The 23,294-nt window shown below is 37.3% G+C and overlaps 1 protein-coding gene, 1 non-coding gene and 1 pseudogene across 3 annotated transcripts; 2 read left to right on the top strand and 1 right to left on the bottom strand.

The window, feature by feature from the left end:
- Positions 1 to 1,194: 1,194 nt before the first annotated feature.
- Positions 1,195 to 2,877, bottom strand: LOC143581028 (elongation factor 1-alpha pseudogene; annotated as a pseudogene). The gene is made up of 2 exons (XR_013143761.1): positions 2,834 to 2,877; positions 1,195 to 2,649 (listed from the first exon to the last, which is right to left on the bottom strand). The product of XR_013143761.1 is annotated as an elongation factor 1-alpha pseudogene (transcript).
- Positions 2,878 to 5,013: 2,136 nt separating this feature from the next.
- On the top strand, positions 5,014 to 5,735 carry LOC143581040 (putative RNA methyltransferase At5g10620). The gene has a single exon (XM_077063916.1). It carries the CDS (start codon positions 5,014 to 5,016, stop codon positions 5,587 to 5,589), a length of 576 nt encoding a protein of 191 aa, XP_076920031.1. The 3' UTR covers positions 5,590 to 5,735.
- A 694-nt stretch (positions 5,736 to 6,429) lies between these two features.
- Positions 6,430 to 6,503, top strand: TRNAP-AGG (transfer RNA proline (anticodon AGG)). The gene has a single exon. It is a non-coding gene; the product is annotated as a tRNA-Pro (tRNA).
- Positions 6,504 to 23,294: the final 16,791 nt, after the last annotated feature.

Below are 23,294 nucleotides of genomic sequence, written 5' to 3'. Positions count from 1 at the left end.
ACTCGCTAATGTTTCTGATCATGTTTTTATCATAGTAACATCCAAATTTATCATTGACAAATCGGATTTATTGCACGCAACTTGGAACAAAATATAAACCAAGAATCAATATACTTCATGTTTATGAGAAAAGTAAATAAGTTATTTGGGCAATCATAATCAATAAAAAGGGTGGTTTAATGAACATGACTTTATAATATAAATCAAACTTCTTTAGTTGTAATCCACAATAAAGCTATATAAGGATTAGATGGGATAATGGTAGGGCTAGATAAGGAATGTTTTAAATCTTAATTAAATTTTAGTTTAAAAATAATAAATTTAATTAGAAATTATAGGTTAAACATGAGAGTGCCACTTGACAAACTATTAGACCAACTAAGGGGTTTGTGGTTCAACCAACATTTTTGTTTATTATAATAGTAGATTAATATGATTATAAAAAATAAAATAGTTATGTTTATTCTTGTTAATACAAGAATATGGGAAAAGATTTTGAAGGATTGGGAGAGAGAGGCCCACAAAGTAACCCTTGTGACCTTGCCCATTAAAGGAACATAATAAGTATATTTTGGGCCATAGCATTAATGGCATCGCATGGTTAAATACTACAATGGATCGTCTCTCTTGATTCAAAATAAAATATTTAAATAGCAAATGTCGTTTTCTATGAGGGAAAATAAAATACGACATAGTTAACACATGGCCTTTTATGAAAACATTAAAACATCTAACAAATAACATAAAAACCGGTCTCTAAAATCAGGTTTCATATATTGATAACGTGACCAATTTTACTATGAGCTTTCATTTTTATTATCAAGAATAATTCATACGCATAATCATCATAGATTATGCGTGAAATGGGATCTTCCTTAGTGACATGTAATTCACCTCAGTCATACTTAAAAGATTAAAATCAATTTACTTGTTTAAAGTTATTAAAATCCCATTGTTTAAAATATATTTTTTAAATGACTCGTTTTAACTCATTCCGCTCAATCCTTGTAAACCCACCCACTTTGCAAGACATATACACAAATATAAAAATCTTATTCATCAAGTTTATAAACAAACACAAACATTCCATGCCAACGAAAACATATAACTTAGCTTGTGCCACCGTCTATCAAGCACCCATGTATGATCACCAACATGGAAACGCAACAGAACCACCATTCCTAGGAACAACAATAAACAATAGCAGCAAGCACAAACACAAAACATAAAAAAACATAACACGATAACAAAGTTCACACCAAATCCAAAACTCATTATCATAGCGGTTCATTTCTTCTTAGCTGCAGCCTTGGTTATCTTCGCACCCGTTGGGTCCTTCTTGTCCACACTCTTGATCACACCAACCGCAACCGTCTGTCGCATATCCCTCACAGCAAACCGCCCCAAAGGCGGGTACTCAGAAAACGTCTCAACCACCATAGGTTTGGTTGGAACCATCTTCACAATGCCCGCATCACCATTTTTCAAAAACTTTGGCTCCTTCTCGAGCTCTTTACCCGACCGCCTATCAATCTTGGTCATCAACTCAGCAAACTTAACCGCAATATGAGAAGTGTGGCAATCGAGCACGGGTGCATACCCGTTCCCAATCTGTCCCGGGTGGTTCATAATAATAACCTGGGAAGTGAAACCCGCAGCCCCCTTAGCCGGATCATCTTTAGAGTTAGAAGCAACATATCCGCGTTTAAGATCCTTAACCGCAACGTTTTTAACATTAAACCCGACATTATCACCAGGAAGCGCTTCTTGAAGCGCTTCATGATGCATTTCCACTGATTTCACTTCAGTGGTAAGCCCGGTCGGGCCAAAAGTCACCACCATACCGGGCTTTATAACACCCGTCTCAACCCGTCCCACTGGCACAGTCCCAATCCCACCAATCTTGTACACATCCTGAAGCGGGAGACGAAGGGGCTTATCCGTAGGGCGCTTCGGTTCACTCACATTGTCAAGTGCCTCAAGCAATGTTGGTCCTTTATACCAATCTAGATTTGTTGACCTCTCAATCATATTATCCCCTTCAAACCCGGAGATTGGGACGAAGGGGATTTTGTCGGGGTTGTACCCGACTTTTTTAAGGTAAGACGACACTTCCTTAACGATTTCATCGTACCTAGACTTGGAATATTTAGGAGTTGTAGCATCCATTTTGTTACAACAACATATCATTTGCCTAACACCAAGAGTAAACGCGAGCAAAGCGTGTTCACGAGTCTGTCCGTCTTTAGAAATACCCGCTTCGAAACCACCAGTAGTCGAGTCGATAATAAGGACAGCACAATCGGCTTGTGATGTCCCGGTAATCATGTTTTTGATGAAATCACGATGACCGGGTGCGTCAATGACCGTGCAATAATATTTAGTGGTTTCGAACTTCCATAAGGCGATATCGATGGTGATACCGCGTTCACGTTCGGCTTTGAGTTTGTCTAGCACCCAAGCGTATTTAAATGAGCGTTTGTTCATCTCAGCAGCTTCCTTTTCGAACCGCTCGATGACACGCTTATCGATGCCACCAAGTTTGTATATCAAGTGTCCGGTCGTGGTTGACTTTCCAGAGTCAACATGACCGATGACCACGATGTTAATATGAACCTTTTCCTTACCCATGATTAAACTGAGCTTGCTCTGAAAGTACAAGACATGATCAAGATTATTATGTTATTATTATGTTATCAAATAGAGCAGATGATCAAGATCAACAAAATAATACACAAAACAAACAGGTAATAATAGATATTCATAGTTTATAATTAATACTATTACTAATAATATATAGTTTATTATATTACAAAAAAGTGTACACTCAAACCTTGGATTTCTACGATGACAAAACTGAGAAACAAATGCCAAGAAGATGGTTTTGAAGGGAGTATCGGGTGCATTATATCATATACCCCAGATTAAGATCACTAGCTCTTGACTTGCTACTCAAGGGTTTGCTTTCGGCCGTTTGATTGTTATTGATCTAACAGTCTACGTTGGTCGTGTTTCTTTGCCGCCACGGCCATGACAAAATCACTAACAAACCCCCTATAAAATATAAACTTGGGCAGCACGTATTAAATATTATTATTTAAGAGGTCGTATATTTCCACATCAACGTTAAAAAAATAATAAAGTTATCTAACACATCATATAGTGAAATGAACCTGTTAACTTGATAAGTATCGTATATTACTTCAAAAGATTAAAACAGCAATTAAAACTTGTGCGATATTATTGATAGAACATATGAAGAACTTGATTAATATTAGATTGTTATATGGTTTTTTTTTTCGTTATCTGTAAAATCATATATAATACTATAACTAAAATCTATCCCTCACTAATTTATCTAGAAAGTATTGACGTTTATGATTTTTTTGACTAACGAATACAAGGTCGGAGCTGGTGAACGATTCCAAAAGGAAAATTTCCGAGACCATACTATTTTAAAGAATTAAACAAATGCTTTATCTTGACCGGCAATCAAGCAAGGTTATGAAATGAATTTATAAAATGAATTCAAAATTGTACCACAAAAAGGTTCTACCACCATCGTAAGAAAATGACAGAGTCTAATTGATGTGTTTGTCTTTTCCCTTTGAACTTATTGGACAGATTATGAGATTATTTACACATAATATACCATGTCCATGTATACACGTAAAAGTAATAAAAGTTAGTTTTGAGCTATTTCCATCCTATCCGAGTAGCATTCCAACCACCCAGCTTGTTTACAAATCACCTCTATGTATTGACAAGTAACCACATGTATTACTTGTTCTAGGGATGTCACTTTTACCCGAAACCCAACTCGAGAAAACACGTACCCGACCCGAAAAACCCGAACCCAAGAAAAGACTAACCTGAACCTGATCGAACCGAAGTAATTCGGGTTGGTTCTCGGGTTTGATTTATAAGTTTCGGGTCAACCCGTAAACCCGAAATAAACTTTTAGTTTTGTAATTAAATATATTTTTAGGTATAATAGCCTTAGTTTTAGCAACTAATTTTATCAAATCCGGTCATAATCGATTGTTGTCCTTACAACTATTATAGATCGACTGTTTATTGTTAATTTATGTTTTCTGTTTATGATCGACTGTTTATTGTTAATTTATTTTTTCTGTTTATTACTAACGGTAATCGTAATCAAACAACTAAATCACGCTTTTTGAAGACGATTATGGTTCGAGTTAGTTTTATTCTTCTCTTGGATTGTTTTATCAAGTTATGTTGGTTTATTATTTGATTATCTGCTTACAATCAAATAATAATATGTTGTTTTAATTTTAGCATTGTATTTTTATTTTTTTTTGTTTTTTCTTTTTTTATAGGATACTCGAAACCCGATTACCCCAACCCGAAAAAATGCGAACCCGAAAAACCCATGAGAGATTCGGGTTGGGTTTCGGGTCAAGATTTAAAACTTTGAAACCTGAAAAACCCGGAACCCGAAGAACACCCCTGACTTATTCAATTAAAGTCACTCAATTTTTCTTATCTTTATAGTCTAAACTTTAAAGTTACTTGGAACTTTCATTGATTGTTCTAACTTCTAACCCTTCACAGTTCACATTACCACATTATTTATTTACTATTTATTTTTTCTAGTTTCTAGTGGGCTTTGTACCCACTTCCTGACCAAACCAGACACAACCCACAGCCCATTTATTTGCTTACTTGAATAAATAGGCCCACTACTATAACTACCCAAACGGGCTTCCGTAAGTTACCCAAAATATCCCCCCACCAGATTACTGCCAAAGAATATATATCGATCTTGCAACTGCGCATTTGTTTGTGATTTTGTTAGAAGTTTCATTCAGGTAACTGAATAGATCATCCTATCGGAAGCCAAACCCATTTGAAGGTATTGTACTGTTGTAGATGAATAGATAATCTATTCTGTAAGTTTTTGCTATCTGCACACCATATGTTCGACGAAATGCCTACAAGAAAATTAATGTTTTAGCCTGTTTATTTTGCGGATAAGGTAAATAGGGAATGGGTATGTGTATCATGAACACGATCAACATGAACAACAACCGAGTTCTTAATTCGGGAGCTAAAACTAGAGGTTCGAAATACGCGGGTCAATCCGTAAAACCACTCCCAATCCACATCCTAACAGTCGGAAAAACCCGATCACCAGGAGTCCAATTAATACTCAAGGACTACATGGACAAGCTCAAACCTTACTGCCCGGTGCATGACCTTCGAATCCGATCAAACCCCAAGAATTCAACCGAACCGAGGGTCCAGATCGAAAACGAAGAGACGGGTTTCATGAATTTTATCAAACAAGATGACTGGGTGGTGATGTTGGATGAGAATGGGGTGGATATGAGGTCAGAAGAAGTGGCGGATATGATCGGGGACGTTGGAAGCAAAGCGAGTGGTTCGAGGTTGGTGTTTTGCATTGGAGGCGCATACGGGCATGGGATGAAGTTAAGGGAGAGAGCTAATGTGAAGTTAAAGTTGTCATCTTTGGTGCTTAATCATGAGATTGCATTGGTTGTGCTTGTTGAGCAACTTTATAGAGCTTGGACTATTCTTAAAGGTCAAAAGTATCATCACTAGATGTTGATCGTCTTGTTAACACGGGTTGGTTTGGTTAGTTCTTGATTAACTGCAACATAAAGGTGAAGCGTTTGCCATATGATTTCGTTTTGTTGGTGGTAATCTGTTAGATAAGACAGGAGCATATGATTTGAACTTATATAGGGTGTTATTTATGAGTAAGTTATTATTTTATCATTTAACATAGAAATAAGCAGCAAACAAGTTCATCACTTTGCTAGTGAGTACTCTTGTAAACCCTTTTTATTTAATAAAAGAACACAATTTGAAGCCAGACAGAGTTATACTACTGTTTCAAGGCTTCCTTTTGGATGAATATCTTATTGTGTTAATGTTTTTCAATGGGAATATATTCATCAATCAAGGAAATATGAGACATATAACATATGTGAATCTCAATCTATTTCAATACTTCTCTTTCTTGAACCACCAAAGCCTGCTCCTTGCAGGATTTGAACCTTTCACGTCTAGGATAGAGGGAAGTACCTTACTACTACATCTAGCACTTTCGGGGCATCTATTTCAATAGTTTACAAACCAAATTTTGAGGCTTTTCTAAGATGGCCAGTTTCAACCCAAACATATTTTTGGTTAAAACTCGTTTTAAATTGATACTGACCCGTTTTGCAACGTTTAGTTAAAGCTGACTGGGTGTTACAAAGTAAGACATTGATGGGTTTGGGTTGCAATTAGGTAAGTTTGTTAAAATAAATGAATAATGATACGTCCTTGTAAACAAAAATCTATTCATCTGTCCTCGTTTCAGTCTATGAAGTAGCAAAAGAGATCATTTGTAGATATAACAATTTATGGGAACTGGTTTAAATCTATTACATCTTCGGGCATTTGGTCTAGTGGTATGATTCTCGCTTAGGGTGCGAGAGAGGTCCCGAGTTCAATTCTCGGAATGCCCCATGAATTAATTTTTTGTCCACTTTGTATGGAAATAAAGCAGAAAGCATTATGGTTTTTTATATTCCAATAGCAAAAGAAGTCCGTGTACTATATAGTTTTGGTTGAGAACGAAACATGAAAAGAACAAGAGCAAATTACCAAAATAGCCCAATTTAGGAGAAAGGAAATGGAAAATAGCACGTGAGATTTGCATTTCTCAAAATAGCCCTTCAAATCTCACGTACACGTGATTTTGCGAGATTCCCCGTGACTTTTCGTGGTCCAATCATATTCTGCCAAGTGTCCTCCACTCCCACCTACCACGCTAATTTTCATCCCAAATCTGTCGGAAACGTTACTTTTGAAATCAAATATAACCTCAAAAAAACAAACTGTAACGTGATGTTTCAAGCTGTTTTTATCGTCAAAGTGAGTTTTCAAATAAGATGGATTTAAAAGGTTTTTTTGAAATTCATCTCCTTCTTCTTTCTATCCCTATGTATTCTAGACACCACAGTCACAATCTCACACACACTAATTTCTTCATCTATCTCTAACCACCACCACAACCATTGCAAACAATCACCGCAATAATTTTGATTTCATGAGATAAACTGGTTTACTCGTATCTAGGGTTTGACCCGAAGGTCAACCATCATTGATGTACATCTACCACCGTCGGCTAACAACCACGCCGCGAAATAACCCCCACTAGTTAACCACCACAACCACCGCCACCGCCACCGGAAATCCATGCCACCACCACAGCCGCCGCCGGCACCACCACAGCCGCCGTCGCTGGCACCACCACAGCCGCCGTCGCCGGCACCACCACAACTATCACCACACCTCTACCACCTTAATTATCAAGGTTGAGATTTACGCAAGGTTGAGAAGGCCACCGAATTCACGACCAACAAGTAGATGAACAACCCAATCGGAACAACATCATACGGGAGTGGGAGAAGGAGAACATGGTGGTGATGATATGAAAAACATACAAAAGTTTTGAAAGTGGTTTAAAATACAAGAAGATAATAAACATTAATTGAAAATCGTCTCCGAAGTTAAAATTCATTTGAAATTCATCGAAGGAGATGAATTTAAACAAAACCTTTCAAATCCATCTTATTTGAAAACTCACGTTGACGATAAAAATAGCTTTAAACATCACGTTACAGTTGGTTTTTTTGAGGTTATATTTGATTTCAAAAGTAACGTTTCCGACAGATTTGGGATGAAAATTAGCGTGGTAGGTGGGAGTGGAGGACACTTGGCAGAATATGATTGGACCACGAAAAGTCACGGGGAATCTCGCAAAATCAAGTGTACGTGAGATTTGAAGGGCTATTTTGGGAAATGCAAATCTCACGTGCTATTTTTCATTTCCTCTCTCCTAAATTGGGCTATTTTGGTAATTTGCTCAAAGAACAATATTATCAGCAATAGGAAAGCCAACAAGGCAATAACCATTGTATAATATGTATATTCTAACTAGAAATCGAAATAATCAGGAACAAAAATTAGTGGTGAACAAGGAAGTGGTAGTTGAGGATTTGTGTTCAAGACGATTTCCTTAAGACAAATTACATGTCTTTAAAACACTTGTATGTTTCAGGTATAATAGTTGAAACATTGTGTATTGTGACAACTGAAAATAAATCTTGAATACAAAGTGGGATGATCAAAGATTGCTCTAAAGCTTGAGTGCGTTTGAGAATTTTAAGTGTACTAGTGTTTTTCAGTGTGCACGTCTTAAACTAATATAGCATGGTTTATATCAAAGAGTGACTATGAACATCCTACTAGAGACATGCGAGTTCCAACATGTGAGCTAGCAATTGTTTCGATCCACCCTTTGATCAGAGTGGTTTATGAATTATGATATATCATCTGGACCAACATTTGATTAGAGTGGTATCTCTTCCAACCTCGAGACAAACTTTTGAGAAAGAGCCTATTTGTACCATATTCCGAACTCGCGAGTGTGTGCTGATCGAGTTACGAACCAATCTCCAAACACAGTGGCTCTAAACCGAACACAGTTCATAAGTCTTTGAACTCAACATAGTTCATGGTTATTTGAACCAAACCCACTTCAAAGGTCTCCACTAGGTTCTGAACAAAAACCCTGATGACCACACCAGGATGCTGCAATGTTTATGAACAAAACCCTTAGAACCAGATTGAATTTATATAGATTAATAAAATATAATATGTCCGCTCTCAAGCGGATCACGATGACGTACACACACTTATTTCCTTCCACTTTCTGCGGCTTTCAAGGTTTCATACACACAACTTCGGGTATCGATATTTCATCTATTTAAATCCTTAGCTACATTTTGAATGCGGTTTTTTCACTGTGAAACTCTTACATACTATAATGCAAACTGAATAATTAATACTTACTAGTTATATTAAGTGCATTTAAATAATTATTCATAATATTTCGTATCCAATGTTAGTGAAAAATATAATTTCCACGTAATGAACCAAAAACTCTTCTTTTCACCAAATTTTCAACAAGTCACTCGAATAAGCCTAATTTCAACGACGTCACAACCAATGCATAATATTTGAACTTGAATAATTGTTATTACTTACTGTCCGCAATTAAGATTAATTAAAGACCATATATATAAATGCATATGGTGACCTCATATATTCCCAAATATCCAGTTTCTACACTTGTGCTTAGGTGGGGCTGTGTTTCTTTTTCTTCTTCTTGGGGTCTTTTTCGTTGCCTTGGTACAATTTCATGACATATGCAAATATCTTTAATTATTCCAAAATAATTGTGTGGCTATACCATACGTCCAATAATTTGGACTTTGATACCAATCTTTTCTTAATTTTAAATCCACCGTTCTATACTGTCTTTATTTTTTCTTTGTGCAAAAAAAATTTATTTGAAGAATTTTATTTTAAACATGTTTTAGATACTTAATAAATATTCAGATGTATATGTATATTAAACTAGATAACAAATGTGTAAAATTCTTTTTGTAAAATAGCCGACAGCTCCATGCCAAGTTAGTCAAGGCCATGTTGAGTTTTTGATTATTTAGTATCATTGTTTATGCATAAATATTTAAACATAAAGTCAAGGTTTTAAATTTAAATACTTTTAGTTGTTAAAGCTACTTGTGATATTCAGAATTAATAATATCTGATCACGTGGACAGGAAAAAAGGTTTTTATTCGTAAAGTGACAAATCTAGATTGAGCTTGAAAAAAGTGATAATTTTCATTAGTTTGTTTACCTAATATTTAAGAGCACCATCTAAAACATTTACTCAAACCACTAAATTTAAATGATTATAATACAAAATAAGCTTATAATTTTATTGTTGTACAAAGGCTAACTGAGTTTGGTGTCATTTAGAGTAAAGTTTCTTTTCCTATATATGTTCATTAATAATATTATTAGTATGAATTTAAAGTAACTATACACATATTTTTTTGTAACAGGGGAGAAATTATACTTTTAACTGTTTCAACAACGGGTTAAGAACAAAGCAAGTTTTTGATCATCAATGAGTTCCCAGGGCCGATATAAAAATAAAAATTACACAAATAGAATTTTCTAAGTGTTGAATGTTTTTCATTAGTCCTATTTATCATCCAAAGATATATAGCCGATTGCTATGATGTCTTCAAAGGCGATATTACACCTTAATGTTATGTAAATTAAAACATAACCCTGAATAACACTATCAAAAACTTATTACCCTTTTCAAAATCCACATTAAAAATTAATAGCTTCATAGTTCCTACCATGTCAATTGACATAACTAATGACCACATTAGCAGTAATGCTTTCATAGTTTCAGCCAATAATTGCCTTTCGGCTAATAAGACTGTTTGACGTTTGATGATGAAACCGTGAGTAACTTCTATTAGGATTAAGAGTACGTTTTTAGTTACTTGTCATCCAACTTGTGACTTTTGCTAAGATTGAACGAGTTTTTGATCATTTTATGTATTTTGAAAATGGTTTAACTATTTAAAAATCATTTTTCAGTAAGTTTCAACACCACTTAATTTAAATGAAATTAAGATAATGACACTCGCATAAATTAGTTACACTGGGGTAGTTATATCATCTAAAGTTGTCAATATATAAAGGTTTAATATAGTAGTATGAGGTTAATTGGGTGAATTAAAGAATAAATAGCATTGGATGCCATTTTAGGAGCATGTAAGAGTGTGACGAGCCCATGTTTGGATATTCCCAGAGATACACATTATTTGGCCTTAAGACAGAAGATGATGTACTAAATTTAATACAAAAGAATGGATTGTATTTAATAGATTATTAATCAGTAAGAACCAATGTTTTCATATGCCAATAACGTATAGTGTTTTGTAAATGTTCCAACTTCCTAACACCAAGTGCACGAATACCATGCCAATTTGATTATTTTTACTGACCATTGGTATTACTGATTGACTATTTACCCACCCGATTATCTTTATTCTTTGAGTATGAAACTATGGGGTGTTAGGTTGGCATGTCCCCAAAGAGAAGCTCACATGTTCGTGCGCCAACTTGATTTTACATAAACTTTATTTTGTGTGTGTGTGTACAATTGTATATAATGATTTTATTAAATATTTTTATATTTTACCTTTATTATAATAAAAATAGAAAAAAAAGTATTGACAATTATAACACGTACCTGATTTATACCACAATTATAATGATTTTACATGACGTTATAAAATAATTAAACGGTGCTTTCGTTTCATATATATCAGAAAATTGTTTCATATCGTGTGCCTTTACGTGATGGAATATATGGACATCAGGCAATTGTATTCTATTTGACCTTTTTACGATCATAGACTCTTAGTTATTAACTAGTCGATATTTTCCGCGTCATACGATGGAATTCAGTCTTAGTCGGTATCAGTCACTCGGTAACATGGAATGACAACCGAAAGAGAAAATAAAAAAAATACAATTGTGATATGTCAAAAAAGATATCAATGCATGTTTAAATAGATCGAAAACCATATGAACGAATAGTCACGATATGCTAAAAAAATATATCACCACGTGTTTTTCATCCATAAAAACTATAGAAACGAATATCGATATCGGTTTTGCTCATCACAAAATTTATATCAGGATGTCAAAAAAATTTTAAACACACTTGCATATTTAGTTTTGTTTTTAAATTAAAAATAAATTGTCAAAACTTTGTGGCTAAAATTCGAATAGCAAAATTTTATGGTCAGTTTATAAAAAACTGAAACCATATTAGTTTAAACCCTTCATAAATGAAAACACAAATGTTTGGTAGTTAATTTATAAAAAGTGAAAACCTGAATATTCTAAATAAAAAAAAATATATGTTTTCAAACTTTAAAATATAAACTTTTGTGGTCAATTACAAAAAAAAACTTTAATTTATTATTCATGACACATATCACCATAAACCAATACTAATATAGATATGTCGTTTTAGCATCTTAATCTTTTATTTTGATTGATGAAATATATATATTGTGTTGCTAATTTTGATGTCATCAATATCATTTAGATAATTAGAGACCAACTAAGAAAACTTAAATGTACATAGTCTTGAGTTATGATGTGTGCAACCGCCCCCTTCTGTAGAGTCCAAGGGGCAAAGGCATTTGCCCATGCCCGGTTAATGTGAGATAAGTTTCTTATACATAATAGTTGCTACATTAGAAATACATCAGATCTGTATATTGATAAAAAAATAAATAAATTTGATGATCGTAAGTTGTTTAAACATTGGTATATAAACATTAGCGTTAAATTTCGTCTTCAAAACCAAATTGATGTTCACAACAAATTTGAGCTTCGAAACCAAAATTAATGTCCATAACTAATTTTGTTCTTCAGTTTCAAAACTGAGATTTAGTTCCAACTTTGGTCTTCAATGAATCAATGCCAAAGCTGATCATAAGTATCAAATTTGGTCATCATTGTAGCAATTAAAGGCGATTGTAATTGCTAACTGCCAGACTTTTTCTTAAACCTTATAATTGTTCATGGTGACGAACCAAACCCTATATAATGAAATCCAATTTGTATTTTTGGACTATGTTTTTTCGTCACCAATTCATTTTCTCATAAATCACATCTCATTAATTTTAAGAAACATGTTTAGTCATATAGATTGAAAATTTCGTATGGTTGAAATACTTTAATATGAAAAATGATTTACATTATCAATAAGACTATCCGGCGTTTACGAATTAAAAAAATGCATACTATTCCAATTTCTAGAATTTCTTTTATTCATTGGAGTTTAGTTATTGTGTGTGTTTGACATATTGCGTGATTATATATAACGGACGGAAGTGATAAATATTTGGTAGCCTCTTAACAGTCATTAAGAGGCTACCTCTTAATGACTCATAACCTCATAATAGTTAAGAGGTAGTATTAGTCATTAAGAGGTAGCCTCTTAATATTCAGACTTAAGGTTACCTCTTAACCATTAAAAGGTTATGAGTCATTAAGAGGTAGTCTCTTATTACCAAAGTTATGTAACTAATTTCTTTACAAGGTTAAATGTCACATTTAGAGATGGCAATGCGAGTGGGTTAGGTTGGGTTTGGGTGATGGGTTAGGATGAGTATGTGTTAGGATGAGTATGAGTCAGAATGATTTTTAAAATAGAGGGTTATGATGTGTATGAGTTACGATGGGTATGAGTCATGATGTATTTTTAAAATAGATTGTTAGGATGAGTTTGAGTCAAGATGGGTAAAGCTAACCCATCTTGACCTAAGTGTATGCTAAAATACAAAGAGTTTCAAAAACCCTAGAAAAAATTAAAGAAAATTAATAAAAAAATATTAACTCAAAATATAAATAAAAAACACAAATGTAAAATAACTAAAATGTTTTTCTCGTCATCCTCGTTCATTAAAAAAACGGTTTTGTATCGGTTCAGGTTCGATTTTTGTCGGGTTTTTTTTCGGTTCGTTTTGCTTTTTTTCATTTCGGTCGATTTTGGTATCTATTTGGTTTCAATGATTTCGATTTCGGTTTCTATTTCTCGGTTCTATTCGTTTTCGTGGGTTTTGTTTAAAATATAAATTGAATGTAGCTTGTTTTAGTCCATTCTAACCCATGAACAAACCCATTTTAAACCATAACCAAAAGTCACTAGTATTTCCCCCAGCCCATCTTGACCTCATTGGAAAATTATTTTGATCCATCCTAATCTATTCCAATTTTAAAAAACATCTATATTGACCCAAAACAACCCATTTGGGTTTGTTTTGCCACCCCTAATCACATTTTATTCACGTGTATACGTTGTATGGCTTTGGATGTTCATCAAGTGACCTTAAGTTCAAATTCATCTTGGAATCTTCATAAATTGGATTGTCGTCGAAATTGGCTCCGAGAGAACATTCTGAACCAAAGGAGTTTCTCCTATAGCGTCCAAGTGTACATGTTTCTTGCAATACACAAAACATGTTGTTGCTTAGATTTGTTCTAGCTAGCTGATTGTTTTTAATTTGTTTGATTTGTTTCACACGAAAAATTTCAATGAATCTTAGAGAAAAATATATTTATTGTACCACACATCCTTCCAAGAGCAAAAGCTTGATCATTTCACAAGCATTAGGACAATATCTACAATTTTAACACCTAGTGACAAAATTTGAAATTTTGACATATCGAATGAACTATCCTGAACTGAGTGGCTCCATAATCCTCTACTTTTAAGGTAATCATATTATTTGGTTGCGTAGTTAGCTTTTTCTAACCAACAACATTGTACACTAATACATATTTGATGTTTAAAAAAAAACAACTATTAATGTAGGGAACCGGGACGTATTAACAAAATACTTGATTCATATGCTAATCTGATAATTTATTATTCCCATGTTGGAAATAGAATTACAAATATAGTATAGAGTTGTTAAAGCTATGCATGTAGGGTTCTTGAAAAATGTTACACTTAAACGTGATTTATGGAATTGTAGTTTCATTCCTTCATACACAAAGAATCTTATGGAGATCATATTATTATTTTTAATATTTAATTTGGTGTCATGTTATCCAACACCACCAAACATGTTACTTTTAAATAAGCTTTTTTAAATAAAATAATTTGTATAGAAAAATAAGCTAGAATGGAAGAATATTTAGGAATTTATATGTGGGAATAAAAGATCACGTATCAATGCAACACATGGGCGGAAGTGATGTCTTTTTATTGTCGGACAAATTATTTAATTTTTTATACACTTGATTTTCATTTTGTTAAATTATTTCATTTCATGTACTCCTATTTTCTTAGAATTGGCTCATATATATTTTAATTGAGAAATAAGAGAATCGATTTGTACGTACCCTTGAAGTATTAATCGATAACTTAAGTTTTTTTTGTGTATTTAGATAGAAAATCAAGGAAGATAAATAAAGAAGCTAGATGTATATAAATATTATATAATCCGATTCATGCCTTAACTTTCTCTATCATTTCGCTAGCGCATTCATTTATTAATCCATTGTTTATTTCATTATCTCGTCCATTATATTCCCTTTCAATGTCATTACCATATAACAAATAGAACTTTAGTTTTGAAAACCAGTTTGGTTCTAATCAACAAATCTAGCTTTGATGACCATTTTTGGTACCGAAGAGGAAAGTTGCTATAGATCTTCATTTTGTAGCGCATACCGATTTTATCCTAATTAGTTAGTAAACACGGATGATCAAATTTAAGCAGCTTTAAACAATGTTATGATTTCAAAGCTAACGTGCATTCCAAGTAGAGGTGTTCTTCGGGTTTCGGGTTTTTCGGGCCGGGTTCTTCGGGTTTCAAAGTTTTAAATCTTGACCCGAAACCCAACCCAAATCGCTCACGGGTTTTTTGGGTTTTTCGGGCCGGGTTCTTCGGGTTTCAAAGTTTTAAATCTTGACCCGAAACCCAACCCAAATCGCTCACGGGTTTTTCGTGTTAATCGGGTTTCGAGTATCCTAGAAAAAAAAACAAAACCAAAAAAATTTTAAAAACTACAATGCTAAATTTAAAACAACATATTCTTCTTTGCTTATAACACAAATAATCAAATAATAAACTAACCTAACTTGATAAAACAATTGAAAAGAAGAGTCAAACTAACCCGAACCATAACCGTATTCAATCGGGCGTGATTTGATTGAACGATTACGGTTGCTATTAGTAATAACCGGAAAACTTAAATTAATAATAAGCAATCGATCCATAATAGTTGGAATGACAACAATCGATTAGTGTTAGATTCTGATAAATTTAGTGCTTAAGACTTAGCCTATTATATATAAAAATATATATAACTTCATAACTAAAAGTTTATTCCGGTTGACCCAAATCTTATAAGTCAAACCCGAGAACCAACCCGAATTACTTCGGTTCTGGTTCGAGTTTTTCATGTCGGGTTAGTTCGGGTACGGGTTTTTTCGAGTTGGGTTTCGAATTTCGGGTAAACGTGACAGCCCTAATTCCAAGCAAATGCAACTTAACCTAGCTATTCTTGCCCCCTTTCAATTCAAGCAAACTTCACATAAGTTTCTAAAAATCATTTTCAATAAATTTACAAATATTTGTATGTTATTAAACTTAATAAGTTATAATTAGTAAATTCAGTGTACACTTTATTTTTAAATACGTGATATTTATACATAAATTGATATATTAAATAATACAAAATAGAAAAAATGTTTAATATAATATAAAATTATGTGGATGAAGGATGATATATTAAAAAGGAATTGAGTGTCTTTTAACGAATATATGTATTGATCATTTATGAAAAAAAATCTAGATCACGACGAGAAAGTATGGAAGGGAATTGTTCATTTATTTATATAATTTTCATGAGAGAATAGATTTGGTAACTAGATACAAATATAAAAAGACAACAGCAGTTGAATTGATATTATTAAATTAATTGATTTTTTCAATTATCTGATTTTCTGAATTTATAATTGAGTGGTAGGACCACAGAAGTCAGCTAATGAGGACATTGAAGTGAAAATCAATTTCCTTCTTTCCGCAGCAACATTCTTGCAATCGTACTTCAATTGGCTATGAATTAGAATAAAGTCATTTGCTTCAAATTTCACTTAGTTGATCTTGAGTCGATGCAAAAATTCACTTAGTTTTGAGCACTGTTATCACTGAACCTGAGTTACTAATATTGTTTAGTAGTGACTTAAAGCCGGTGATAAAGTTGTCAATGCTTAATTGTTATTTAACCTTTTTAGCGGCGAATAGAATATAATATATCTAAGATAACTAGCAAGGAGCTTGAACAATTACAAAGTACAATTAAGAATGCCATAGTTTATCAAGTTACTATAGATGATCAATATTCTAATTAGTATAATTGAAAACTTTGATTCCACAAAATATGTTACTTTTGATTTTGTATTTGTAATAATGGTTTTGTCTTTCAATATAAACATTATTATTGGCTTTATGGTTGTGTTGATGAGGGTAGATGCTTGAACCGGTTGGGGACCAAAGTTCTAATCTTAAGTTGTTCAAACATCATGTGTTATTTATGTTTCAGTATATGTGTGAGTGATTGTCTTTCAAAATTGTGTGTGTGTTTTTTTTTGTTAAGAGTGCAATTTATGTTTAAGTATATGTGAGAGTGGTTGTCTTTAAACATTAACTTTGGTGTGGGCCGGATGGTTGTGTTACGTGAAACCGACCGAATTCGCGAGCACCGCATATTGTTTTATTTTCGATACCGTAACGAGTGTAACAAAAATCGACCGAATGTCAATTTTGTTTTTGTTCTTTTTTTTTACCGTAACGAACGTGACGGAGACCGACCAAATTTGCGCATACTCATCGCCTTAACGTCCGAGATCGACAACGCTTGGGGTTTTATAAACGTCCGGGTTTTACTGATCGACGTCACCCCATTGGCCAACTTCAGTTTTTATATTGTTTTTGTCTTATATTTTTGTTTTAGTTCCAATACCGTAACGTACGTAATCAAAACTAAACGAATTTGCGTTGACTTACTGCCTCAAAGTGGGACCGACAATGATTAAGTTTTACCACCGCTCGGGTTTTACCGACCTATCCCGACGCAACGTGCCGGATGAACTCTAGTTTCTACTAATCACTGGATCTTCGATGCAACTTTTCACCGATTATATAAATGTAAAAACAATTTCTAGTGTATGTTAAACAATGAAATTTCCTCGCATTGGTTGGGCGGTTCAATCCCCATCAAGTTTTCAACCCCTTTGGTCTCGTCAGACATCAAAGGACATGGTTGAGGATGAGAGTACGGTCTAAATTGATTTCGGATGAGAGGATTAGACATGATCTGATAGACCTAAACCTCTCAGAAGACATGGTTGAGGATATGAATTTTTGAAGAAGTATAATTAAAGTTAAGGATTTTTTAGATAAATGAACACTTTAGGGCGTTTATTTACCTTATTCTGGTCACACACATTAATGGTATTTTCTTCCCATATTATTATTATTATTATTATTATTATTATTATCTACTGTCAAACTTTGATTTCCTTATATTGCCCTATACATATGTATTCTAGAGCCGAGGGTCTCTCTGTAAGCCACCTTTTTATCCCATTGGATAGAGGTAAGGTGTGCCTACATCCCACCCTTTCCTGACCATACTTATAGATTTGTTGTTGATAAGACTTAACTGGGTTTGATTGATTGATTCATTGATTGATATCGTCAGAGGCTTTTCTCATTGAATTGCCTCTCAATCCAATTAAATTGGCGTCTACCCCAAAAAACCTCGTACTCCCAGTCAAATAATGTGTAGTGGATGAAGCTCTCCTTTTGGGCGTTGTACGACACGTGACACAACGTCACGATATGGCCTTTTTGGCTATAAATGGTGTAGTGGATGGAGTCCATTCAATCATTTCCTCATTAATATTTTATGATTTTTTATATTAAAAAGAAAAAAAAAAAAGCAACCAATCATCTTCCTCCTTCCACCCCCCCCCCCTCCCCAACACATCCGGCACTATGTGGAGCGCGCCCACCCCCTCCAAAGCGCCCCGGGGACGATGTTCCCAGTGCTTTTGGGGGATTTTTGGTTGAGAAAGTACTTTTAGAACCTTAGATCTTCCTTAGCGGCATAATTCATGATAATGTTGAACGGATGTTTACTTTACATCCAACTCATATATAGTGATTTTTTATGGGTTCTTGTTTGCTTACAAAGCGAGCCCACTCATTATTATTTGAATAGTCTTTTCACGGTTAAATTTATTAAGAGTAAACTTATATTTTGTTTGTGTGATTTGGCAAATAATATGAATTTAATTCAAAAAATTTACTTTTTGTATGTGGATCATCTACGTTTCTTAGTTCTTACTATTGACATCCAAATCACTAACCTCGTTAAATTTAAGCGTGAAGTTAGGGGTAGTGAAGAAACACTAATCGACCCCGGGCAGATTACGGATAATCTGGGGGTTAAATAGATGTTTCCCACGAGGGTCAGGTCTGGTAAAGAAGGATGTTCTTCAGATGACCTGCAAAACAAACACCGTGAGCTCGTCACTGAGAATGGGGGGGGGGGGGGGGGGGTTCCTCCTTGTGACCACCCTCCGGCGTGAGAATCAGACTAGATTGCTCTGAATATAAGTGTATATTGAGAGAAATAGCTAGTGAAGGTAAAATACCAGATGATCCTACCGTTCCAAGGTGTTGGAGTATTTATAGCCGAAGGTAGGTTTCCAAGCAGGTACAGCCAGCTGTATAATATTCCTGTTCTACCAACTATGGGCTACGCACGTGCCATGCTGGTTGGTGGGTAGGCAACGGCTGATAGTGACAAGGCCGGCTGTATACTGTTCCCTTTCCACCAACTGCAGGCTATGTGCGTGCCACGACAAGGGTTGGTGAGTAGGCAGCGGCTAATAGTGACAAACAGTACTAGAGCATGCTCCTCCTCGTACTGTTGTCAGTGAGCTGTCACCCTGTGATTGGTTCATGGGCTGCTTTGGTCAGATCTTGTCTATTTTGTCCATACCTTGGCAGGTATAGTACAAAAGATCTTCCAGAAGCATACGGACTGGCTCATTTGGGCGGGAGTATTCCCGCGTTGCTCATTCCTTCAGGTGACACTGAATTATTGAGTGCCTTGTGCGTGTAGCCTTGCTATTAGTGCGGGTAGCCTTCCCTGATGGCTTGTATCCGCAGCTGCGGGGACAGGCGGGATACTTCACCATTGGGAGGCTTTCCCTGCGGGAACAGCTGGCGTACTGTGCGTAAGGTCTTTATCTCTGAGCATGGTGGGTCCTGCGGAACCAGTTGGTCCTTGCGCAAACGTCCCTCTTCAAGGTGAGTTCTGTGGGTCCAACTGTGCTCTGCTGGGACCTACCTCTTCAAGTCCCCCCAGTCCAATGTTCTTCTCATGAAATGTTAATAAGTGAGGTGAACTTTGGACTTAAGCAAGGGGTTTTGAAAAGGATTTAGTTTTAAGGTTGTCCGTGGGGATTCTTCCCGCGGTTTCCCTAATGTCACGTGCAGAAATTCCCGACTTTTCTGCTTGATCTTTGGGTATGATGCGGGTAGGTGTGTAACCTCCTCGCAAGTCAGGAGCGTTGAGTTTCACTTGTAGATTCTCCACGAGGTTTTGGTAGTTTTAAACATAGTGATCAATTATGTTAAAGAACCAATTCCATCCTGGAGCTTCAAACAATCTAGTTCTCAACGTTCCCGCTATGCGGGGATGTTATTTCCCTTTCCGCAAGCATGGCCTAGAAGATCCTTCTTGGTTTCAATTCCCTGCGAGTGCTAAGTATGTGAAGGGTTTCGCCTTGACACTGTACCCGCACTCGTCTTATAGTTATCTTACTTCCAAGGTATTCTTGGCGTCCATTCCCTGCGGGTGCTAAGTATGTGAAGAGTTTTGCCTTGACACTGTACTCGCACTTGTCTTATAGTTACTTGGTTGCCAAGGTAGGGGGTATTTTCCCGCTTACTTTTGAATCTTTTTGAAATTCGAAGAGTTGGTGAAAGGATAAGAACAGTCCAAACTGTTGAAACGTCGTCCGACGGTTTCTTCTGACAGTGTCAGGACGTGCAGGAAGTTATGGCGACGTGACAGTATATGGTCATTCCAGGCGCTTTTTCAGGCGGGTGGGCGCGATTTTTCTGGCGCGTGGCCGCGAAATTAATGGCACGCGTCCTTTCAACAGCTGTTGCCAGCTTGCTCTTTGCCACGTGTCATAGTTTCATTGCACCTGCGATTTCTCTCTCTTCTGCATTAAATTCATCGCATTAATTGCGATGAGTATATAAAGGGCGAGAGGGTGCACCTTAGTCCACACTTTCACTTCTCTCTTCATCTTCTTAAAACGATTTCCGGCGAATACTCACTATTCCGTCGAGCATTCTTCTGAAATCGTTGTTCTGTACATCCAAAACATGTCTTCTACCCGTGATTTTGAGGCCACTGCCGAGGAGGCTGAGTTGTTCGTCGAGAACCCGACGTCGACGTCCGAAAAGGACGACAAGAGCACTGCCGGCGAGTGCCAGTGCGCTCTTCCTACTGACCTCTACCAGTACATCGTCCGGAAGTTCATGCTCGAGCCTTTCGAGCCTGAGTTTCCGGAGCCTCATCAGACGGTGTACGATGCCCCCAAGGGCAAGATAGGGGTGTACGCTGCATTCTTCGTCTATGGGAATCTGAGGATCCCATTGACGAAGTTTGTGTACCGTGTTCTGGAGAGACACAGTGTACACTTGACGGAGGTACACCAAATGGCGATCGCGAAGATCCACCATTTCGAGTGGGTGTGCCTCATTATGGGTGTAGAGCCCCATGTCGACCGCCTGATGACCTTCTACTCCTGGAGGTGCATCCAAGGGTGGTACACCCTGGTCAACCGGATCAAGGGTCTAAAGATTTGCGCCACCGAGCGCAGTCTTCGGTCATGGAAGCGGGAGTTTTTCTTTATCTCCGCTCGCGTCGTCCCCCTTGCGATGACGTTTAAGAATGGGAGAGCACTCCCCGCCCTTCACGCCCTCAACCACCAGGAGGCGGAGTGGTTCGCCAAGATCTCCCGGATCCAGACTCCGGTGTACCGCTTTGCGGAGTCCGGGATGGTGATGCTCGGGATGAGCCGGGTGTGGAAGGAGGCGTCCCAGATTCCCATCGTCCTCGAATACGGTTTGAACTCTGTCCCTTATGGTATGCTCTGTCTTCTTTGTTGATATAGGTTTTTCTTCTAACTGTTTCTTTTTTTTTTTTTTTTTTTTTCAGAGGGAAACGACTTGCAGTCTCTCCTGCAGCCGCAGGAGAGTGATGGTCCCGCTTGGATGGGTACTCGTGCTCTGGATGAGAACGAGTTGCCCATCCTTGAGCAGACGGCGGATCGGTTCGTGGAGGTCTACCCGCCAGGCCATGAGATCCTGAGCGCCAGGCGGCCAGGTAAAGAACTTTTTAACCCTCGCCCTGTCAATGCTGAAACCTCTGCGGGAATTCCTCTAATTTTATCGTCTTCTGAGGAATCCGCAGATGGTCCTTTATTGGCGAGGAAGAAGAAGGCTGCCGGCGGGAAGGGGAAGGCGAAGGTTGCCTCCGCTGCCGATCCGGTGAATCGGTCCTAGTCAGAGACCGGGAGTGAAGAGGCGGCGGGGAACCCCGGTGGTGTTAAGACCACTGCTCCGGAGGTTGAAACGGCTGTCACCTCCGAGCAGCCCAGGACGACGACGGTAACCGGTACGAAGAGGCCGGCTCCATCGGGTTCGTCCCCGCCTGTTCGCTCATTCAGGCTCAAAAAGACCCGTAAGTGTTCATAATTTTAACTTCTTATCTTTCCGCCATTATACTTATATATCTTGTCTTCGTGCAGGCGTGGATGCTACGGCATTCCAAAGTGGAGCGGGAGGGAGCAGCTCTGGACCCATGAAGGTAGGTTTGGTCAACCTACCCGAGGCGATGACCCAGGCGGCTACGCCTGCTTGCAGTACTGGTTCAGTTGCTCATCCCGTTGAGCCAACTGTTCCAGCTGTAACCTTATCCCCGCCGGCTGTCAGTGCCATTTTCACCGAATCCATCACTGAGCCGGCGGTGATATCTCTTGCGGGTTCTTCCGCAGCCGCGGCCACGGTTGTGAGTTCACCTCCGGTGAGTTCACCTCCGTTGGTTTCCGCCGCGGCAGCCTCCACCACGTCTCCTCCGGCGCCTGCGACTACGGCCGGTCCTTCAGGTACGTTTGGGGCTGGGGCGTCTAGCCAATCCTTGCCTCCTTCCCGTCTCCTTGACCTTTTGGATGGATATCCCTTAGGTTCAGGTGACGGGTTTGGTGGCTATCGGCCTGTTGTCGACCCTACAGGTGCGTAGGGTTATTTTGGCCTATATCCCTTTCATCCTTTCTTTCTCTAACCGTTTTTTGTTTTATTGCAGTTCGTGATTCCAACGAGGTGTACGCTCCTCGGTGGAAGATCCGCCGGGGAACGACCCTCCGTACTGCTGAGGACTGCGTGGAATGGGCGCGTCACGCCGCCCTAAGCGGTGCGCTGGGGGAGGCCATGGCCAGCTACCAGGAAGGTAGGCTGTCCAACGAGCTCAGAATCCTTCTCGCCCGGATGCAGCCGCGCGTCGAGCTACTTTGTCGTGAAAACGACAAGTTAAAGACGGCGCGTAGCCTTGAAGTGGCTCAGGCGCGGGCCATCCGGGAGGAGAATGTGAAGCTTGCAGCCGTTGCTGCAGAAAAGGAGAAGGCCTTCAAGGCCCTTGAGGTTGACGTTCAGGCTCGTCTGGAGGCCCGTTCCAAGGCTGCCCAAGCTGTTAA

Source organism: Bidens hawaiensis, unplaced genomic scaffold (assembly GCF_021521415.1).
Source record: "Bidens hawaiensis isolate Kalapana, Puna unplaced genomic scaffold, B.hawaiensis_p1.1 tig00030794_1, whole genome shotgun sequence".
Classification (NCBI taxonomy): Eukaryota; Viridiplantae; Streptophyta; class Magnoliopsida; order Asterales; family Asteraceae; genus Bidens; species Bidens hawaiensis.
The sequence above is the reverse complement of the archived record's forward strand: the minus strand, read 5'-3'. Positions and strand labels throughout refer to the sequence as shown.